Source organism: Geospiza fortis, unplaced genomic scaffold, assembly GCF_000277835.1.
Source record: "Geospiza fortis unplaced genomic scaffold, GeoFor_1.0 scaffold59, whole genome shotgun sequence".
NCBI lineage: Eukaryota > Metazoa > Chordata > Aves > Passeriformes > Thraupidae > Geospiza > Geospiza fortis.
In genome coordinates, this window is record NW_005054381.1 from 31,670 (window position 1) to 39,475 (window position 7,806).

The 7,806-nt window shown below is 58.2% G+C and overlaps 1 protein-coding gene across 1 annotated transcript in view; it reads left to right on the forward strand.

Moving 5' to 3' along the window:
* Positions 1 to 300, forward strand: part of VPS37D (VPS37D subunit of ESCRT-I) — a 1,611-nt gene extending 1,311 nt beyond the window's left edge. Inside the window, exon 5 of the mRNA XM_031060364.1 lies at positions 2 to 300. Within this exon, the coding sequence (XP_030916224.1) occupies positions 2 to 176 (175 nt within the window). The 3' untranslated portion in view covers positions 177 to 300. The remainder of the gene's footprint in view (position 1) is intronic.
* Positions 301 to 7,806: the final 7,506 nt, after the last annotated feature.

The window sequence follows — 7,806 nt, forward strand, 5'->3', positions numbered from 1 at the left end:
CTGCCGCGCCCTTTCCCGTGCCGCCTGCGCCTCCCAAGCACCATCTCCCAGCCCTGGCACAGCAGGCAGCATCTCCCTGCTCCGAGGTGCCCCCAGCCTGGTCTCCCCTGCGCCCCGCTGGAGCCGTGCCCGTGCTCAGCGCCCAGCCCCGGGAGCAGGAGCCGCCGCACCGGTAGCGGGGCACGGTGGGGATGGCCCCGCTCCTGCCCCTCCCGGGGCCGGGCAGCAGCACCCAGGGCAGGAACAGGAGGGGTGGGAGGTGCTGTAGGCACAGCTCCAAGGGGTCTGTGGGGTGGCACATGGGGGAGCTCACAGAGGTGAGCTTGGTTGGGGCAGGGGTCCTGCATTGGGGAGGTGCTGGGGGGGAGCTCTGCATCCACAGCTGGAGGAACAGGGACAGGGAGTGGGGTGGGTGGCTTGTAGGGGTGTCAGTGGGCTTAGCTGGGAGGGATAGCAGGGAAAAGGCACAGGAGCACTGGGTGTGCCACATGCTTCCTAAATAAAGCCTCTTTCCATGCTCTGTGTGTGCTCTGCCCTTTGGTTCTGGCTATGAACAGCAGGATGAGACAGGAAAGGGTCACCAGGGAGCACTTGCCAGGCTTGGAGGTGACTGGCAGCCAAGGAGAGCCCTGCAGCCTGAGGAGCCCCCAGACCTTTCCTTGGCACTTGGCTCAGGACATCACTTCCCTGGGGAAGCTGAGAGCTCCTGCAAGGGGCGCAGGGCCTGCCATGAGTGTGTGTTTCCCTCAGGAGAGGTGCCAAGGAGCAGTTTGGCCCTGCACATGGGGAAGGTGCCCAGAGATGCCTCGTGCCAGCAGCAAAGCCCTCACCCCATGGAGGGTTACACCCCGTGGGCAGCTGGGCTTGCTTGTGGTGGTGTTCACAGGGGTCCCAGGACGAGGGAAGAGATGAGAATCTTGACTCCAGGTTTCAGAAGGCTGATTTATTATTTTATGATATATATTATATTAAAAGAAAATTATATACTAAAACTACACTAAAAGAATAGAAGAAAGTATTTCATCAGAAGGCTAGCTAAGGAAGGAAAGAAATGATAATAAAATCTTGTGACTGACCAGAGAGTCTGAGACAGCTGGACTGTGATTGGCCATTAATTAAAAACAACCACATGAAGCCAATCACAGATGCACCTGTTGCATTCCACAGCAGCAGATAATTATTGTTTACACTTCATTTCTGAGGCCTCTCAGCTTCTCAGGAGAAAAATCTTGTCAAAGGGATTTTTCATAAAACATGTCCATGACACTTGCTCACAGCTTGGCAGCCACTGCTCACATCAGCCTGAACTTGTGTGGGATCTCATCCCTTTCCCATCCCAGCCCAAGGGATGAGATGTGCCTTCCTCATCCCCTCAGGGCCCACGGTGCCCTTTGGCATTCCTCACCCACATCCCCCATCCCACCAGCCCTCAGTGGAGAGAGTGACAGGAGGCCTGAGCTCTCAGCCTGTCCCATCCCAGCCCCTTCTGTTCCTTTCCTCAGTGTCACCCAGTGGATGGTGAGTGCAGGGGTGCTGCTCCCCATCCCCCAGCGTGTTCCCCATCCCCTGGTTCCTCCAGCTGCAGCCTCCTGGGGTTTGTTTCCTGCTGTGCCATGTCCATTGTGCTGGATTTAGCTTTTGGGTTGGTTTCAGACTCTTCTTGTCTGGCTGTGTGTCATTCTTTTCCTCTTTCCCCACTGCCTGCCCGACGTGCTCCTTGTCCCTGCTTTGTAGACTGCTTGGAAATCATCCCAAACAGCACAAGGTCCTGGCTCAGGCCACAAACCACCCCAAAATACAGGTCAATAGCTTGCAGTGTCTGATCACCCTCCCCCACAGAGAATACCTGGCTTTATGCCAAACATCAGCCCTCATTTATGGCTAAAATTCCAGTATTACCAGTTAAAGCAGGTTTAAAACTGGGATAAATAGGGGACCAGCCACTGTGCCTTTATTGGCATGTGAAGGAGGTGGCAGTCACTGGACTATTTGGAGTTTCACAAAGCACCTGCTGCTTTCCTGAGTCCCACTTTGGGCTCAGCCTGGCAGTGAAAGGCTGTTTGCCAGCCAGGCTCTGTGCTCACTGCCCTGCCACAGGGGGCCAGGCACAGCACTGAGGCATCAGATGGTGCACGAGCAGCAAAGCCACCCAAAAACTAGCCAGGCCCCCCAGTGCATCTCCCCAGGCAAGAAGATGCCCCTGGGCTGGGCAGCCCCAGGCTGGGTGGGTGTGCCACCAGCTCCAGGACAAACATCCCTGGTCCCTTGCAGCTCCTGAGTCACCCCAGTGGCCCCATGAGTGGGGACTGTCAGGGTGAGCAGCTGCCCCTGCAGCCTGGGCAAGGTGAGTGTGTCCATGAGAGCTGCAGCACGAGAAGTGACGGCCTGAGCACCAAGGAAAGCTCTGCTGCCATGGTCTGTCTGTCTGTCTGTCTGTCAGTCAGTCCACAGGAGCCCTGCAGCACCCCAGGGAGTTCAGGAAGCACTGGGCAGGCCCTGGCAACCCCATGGTCCTGCTGGGTTGGCCACCACCCCACTTGAGGGTGGAGAACCTTGGGATCCTTTGGGAAGGTGCCAAGCCAGGTGAGCCCCTGCCCTGGCGAGGTTCCTGCCACCCTGCAGCCCATGGTCCTGTCCAGTTTGGGGCTGGCCACCCCAGTGGTGATCCTGGCAGAGGGTGCACGCTGTACCCCTGGGGACTGAGGGGTATCTGCCCACTGACAGCTCCAGGCCCTGCACAGGCCAGCAGGGACTGGGCACACAGGGCAGGCAGGGACACTGGCTCACAGCAGGGGCTGGCAGGGGACAGGCTGCTCCCTCTGCCCCTCCTGTGCCTCTCCCTGCCTGTCCCTGCCCTGCAGGATGCAGTCAAGGAGGGTAAAGGTGCTGCTGCTCACCCTGGGGAGGAGGAGGAGGAGGAGAAGAGTTGGCACTGGGTGTGCACCTGCATTCATTGCTGCCCCCTGCCAGCTGGGGTGCAGCCAGAGCTGGGCAGGGAGCTGGGGGTGCCCCCCATCCCTGGCTCCAGGCTGGACAAGGAGCAGCCCCAGCCCAGGAGAGCCACAACAGCTGGGAGAAGAGGGGTGCCCCCCACTCCCCCCTGAGCCACAGCCCCAGGCAAAGGGGTGCCAAAGGGGTACAAACCTGGCCTAGCACCAGCCAGGAAGGGGGTGGCAGGGTGCCCCAGCTGGGGCCCCTGGAGCTGGCACGGGGCTGTTAATTGTCCATTAACAATTAACTCTATTAACCAAGGAGTGGCCTCAGGGGATGCTGCTGAAGGGAGGGGGAGCTGCCCCCATCCTCGGGTGCTGCCAACCATGGCAGCCCTTCCCTGGGAGGGCAGAGCCGCCAGCAGCAGCCCTGGGCTGCAGAGCTCTGCCCACACAGAGGGCTGGGGCTGTCCCAGGGGCTGTCCCCACACAGCCCCTTTTGTGGGGAGGAGGCTGATGGCCACCCCCCAGTGCTGCTCCCCAGCCTGCAGCTCCCTGCTCCTGCCCCTCACAATCAGAGATCTGCCAGCAGCCAGGATTGACCCCTTCCTTCCCAAAGAGCAGCCCAGCTCCAGGAGGAGCCCTGAGGAGGCACAGAAACTCCCAGGCTGCAGCCCCCAGCAGCTGAGGGGAGCAGCTCAGCACCCCAAACCTGCAGTTATGGGGATGTCAGCCCACAAAAAGGGGCTGGGGCAGGGGTGGGGAGTGGGGTCTGCACTGAGCTTGGAGGCCCTCAGCACTGGGGCCATCCAGCTGGTTTAAGTTTCCCTGGAGCCTTTGATTTCCTTAGCTTATCACACATCCAATTCCATCTGTTAACTACTCAGATTTTGGTGCTTCCCTTTGTCTGCTGTCAGTGATTCAAGGGTGGGAATGAGCAACACCAAAACAAGCCCTGGGGTGAAGGTGCAGGGCAGAGCAGTGCAGGCCATGGGATGATGACTGAGGCCCCACCAGCAACCCACCCTGGGACAGCTGTCACCCTTTTGGTGACACTCAGCTGGCAAAACCTGGAGCAAAGGACAAGCATCCAGCATGGACACATACATCACTGCAGGCAAGGGAAATGGGGAGCCACAGGGTGAGGAGATGAGGGGTGGGATGTGCTACAGCATCTGTAAAATGGCCCCAGTGGGCTGGAGACTGAGGAGGAAGAAATCCCTGCTGTGAACATCACACTCCTCCCAGCAAAGGCCTCGGGGTGCTCATGGTGAAGCCCCCAGCTCGAACTGCCACCTCACCTGGGCCAGGAGGGGCTGTGGACAGCTCAGCTGCTGCTGCTGTCTGCTCCTGAGCTGTGCTGCAGGGACTGGACACATCCCCAAAGCAGGAAAAGGACCTGGGGGAGTTCACAGCAGGGACTGGACACATCCCCAAAGCAGGAAAAGGACCTGGGGGAGTTCACAGCAGGGACTGGACACATCCCCAAAGCAGGAAAAGGACCTGGGAGTTCACAGCTGTTCCCTGCCATGACCCTGCTGTTGGCTGCCTTGCCCCAGCTGCAGGAAGGGGGGGGCTCCTGTTCTCACAGGAACAGCCCTGTGTGTGTCAGTGTCCCCAAGGATGCATCCTGGCTCCTGAGATGTAAAGGCCACAGGGAGTTACTGAGCTTTATCCTCTGCCTTATCTTCCTTTATCCTTCCTTGCATCTTTATCCTGTCCTTTATCTTCCAGCCCTGTACAGCTCACAACCCCTGGCACTCACATGGCACCCTCACAGGCTGTGCTCAGCTCTCCTGGCACCTCTCCATCAAGGAAACAACTGGAGAACAGCCAGAATACCATGACACTGTTGACCCAAGGAGAAGAAGGGGCAGAACAGTGGTATGCTGGGAGCTGGGAGGCAGGCTGGGCATTTGGACCAGCTCCAGCCACTTGGTGCCCAAGCTCCTGCAATCCTGCCCAGAGCAGAGGAGCAGTCAGGCCTGACGGGGCAAAGGTGACACTGCAGAGCTCAGGGCACTCTCCTCTGTCCAGGCAGCAGGGAGGGCAGAGCTCAGGGGATGTCACCAGGGCACAGCCAGCCCTGGGTGTCACCCAGGCAGCACAGGACAGACCTCCAGAGGGGCCCCCCTGCCCTGCTGACTGCAGGCTGCATGCCCACCCTGCCCAGCAAGGCAGACAGAGCTCCCCTCCCTGGCCTCTTCTTCACTGGCTGAAGTCAGGATGTGAAACTCCTGCCTGCCCCTTGTCACAGACATCTTTTCATGAAAAATCCTTTCCTTAGGATTTTTTCCTCCTGAGAAGCTCAGAGACCTCAGGAACAAAATGTAAATAATGATTATCTGCTGCTGTGGAATGCAGCAGGTGGATCTGTGATTGGTCTCATGTGGTTGTTTCTAATTAATGGCCAATCACAGCCCAGCTGGCTCAGACAGAGAGTCTGGGACAGCTGCCTTTGTTATCATTCTTTACTTTCTATTCTTAGCTTAGCCAGCCTTCTGAGGAGAACCTTTTCTTCTATTCTTTTAGTACAGTTTTAATGTAATATATATCATAAAATAATAAATCAGCCTTCTGAAACATGGAGTCAGATCCTCGTCTCTTCCCTCAACATAAGACCCCTGTGAACAGTCACAGCCCCTCAGCCCTGCTTTCCAGCAAGTGCAAGGAATATTTACCACCCAGGCCCACCACAAGAAAGATGTGTCATTTTGTCACCAATTTATGGCTGGATGTCTTTAATCTTCAAGATACATCACAGAGACCTGAGGAGGAAGAGAAGAGCCAGCAGCAGGAACTCCACACCCCCTGTTTGGGAGGGAGCCAGAGGAGTGCCATGGACACTGCTGGCTCTTCCAGCCTGCAGAGTAATGCTTCCTGCCAAACCCTGCCCAAAAAGCTGCCCCTGATCTTTTGAGTGATTTGTTTACAGAATGAAGGTGAGCATGAAAATGCATCAGCAGGTGCCAGAGCCACAACTCCAGAGAGTTCCCTTTAGCAGGGCACACCAGGCTCCTGTGACATCCCAGGGCTGTGATCCCAGTGAAGGGACAGACTGACACCAGGGGGGACCTTGGAAAGCTCCCTCTGCCGCTGGGCTGAGCATGCAGCAGCCTCTAGTGAGCAGCTGGAGGTGGCACAAGCTGCTGAGAGCAGGCAGAGAGCAATGCTGAGCAACCCTGCACAGGCAGGAGAGGTGCCAAGGAGCAGTTTGGCCCTGCACATGGGGAAGGTGCCCAGAGATGCCTCGTGCCAGCAGAAAGCCCTCACCCCATGGAGGGTTACACCCCATGGGCAGCTGGGCTTGCTCACTGCTCACATCAGCCTGAACTTGTGTGGGATCTCATCCCTTTCCCATCCCAGCCCAAGGGATGAGATGTGCCTTCCTCATCCCCTCAGGGCCCACGGTGCCCTTTGGCATTCCTCACCCACATCCCCCATCCCACCAGCCCTCAGTGGAGAGAGTGACAGGAGGCCTGAGCTCTCAGCCTGTCCCATCCCAGCCCCTTCTGTTCCTTTCCTCAGTGTCACCCAGTGGATGGTGAGTGCAGGGGTGCTGCTCCCCATCCCCCAGCGTGTTCCCCATCCCCTGGTTCCTCCAGCTGCAGCCTCCTGGGGTTTGTTTCCTGCTGTGCCATGTCCATTGTGCTGGATTTAGCTTTTGGGTTGGTTTCAGACTCTTCTTGTCTGGCTGTGTGTCATTCTTTTCCTCTTTCCCCACTGCCTGCCCGACGTGCTCCTTGTCCCTGGGTGTCCCTGCTGTGCCCCTGCCCCAGGCTCTGAGCAGGAGCACAGAAATGCAGACACAGGAATCCATTCACTTGTGACATTCTTGTGCTGGGACAAAACACAACCCAGGCTCTGGACAGGGCTTGGGCTCCTGCTCACCCCACTGACAGCAAACCCAGGGTCCCACACAGTCCTTGGCACACTCAGGCCATGGCCAGGAAGCTTCTCTCCCTCCAGGCAGCAGCAGCACAGGTGAACCTTCACCCAAGGAGAGAGAAAAGGCTCTGAGAAACACAATCTTCAGTTCCTGAAACACTTCAGTATTTAAATAGGCAAATGCTCTTGTGCAAACGATGCTCAGACACGTGTAAGACACAGAGAACAGCATTGGGTGCTCACAGGGGCACCACAGCCAAACTCCTCACAGGGAGGGGTGCTGTGAAGCTCCTGGCAGGCCCCAGACAGGACACAGGACTGCAGACACCAAAGTGCTGTCACACAGCTCCAGGCAGTGTCACACACTGACCAGGCCACGGGCTCAGGTTTCATTTTTCAGGTCTGATCTCAGCCCCCTGTACCTGTACCTGCCATTCTCACAGGGTGGTGCAGCTGGGACACCAGGAGCTCCAGGAGCACCAGCAGCTGTGACAGCACAGGCCTGGCAGCAGCAGGAACCACAGGCACAGCTGAACACACACAGCACCTCTGACAGCCTTTAATCTCTGCAGGCTCCCAGGGCCACACAGCTGTGCCAAGGAGGGGACACATCCAGGCCAGAGTCCAGCGCTGTGCTCACTTGCCAGGCACTGTGCAGGAGGTGTTGGCTGAGGGGGCACATCAAGAGCTCCTGCAAGGTCACCCTGAGTGGCCTGGCCCAGGCTGCGTCCCCAGAGGCACCCCGAGGGCACAGCCTGTGCCAGCCAGGGCACTGTGTGTCCCAAGGTCACGCTGGCAGGGTGCAATGCCACAGTGCGAGCAGCAGAGGGGGCGGTGCAGGGCACACCCCCAGCGACACTGTCCAGCTGCGGGGACACCCCGCGGGCCGCCCGGCCGTCACTTGAGGCCGTAGATGAGAGCAACGCCCAGGAAGAAGAGGAGCCCGATGGAGAGATCCGAGAGGGCCCGGAGGCGTCCCTGCGCCGCG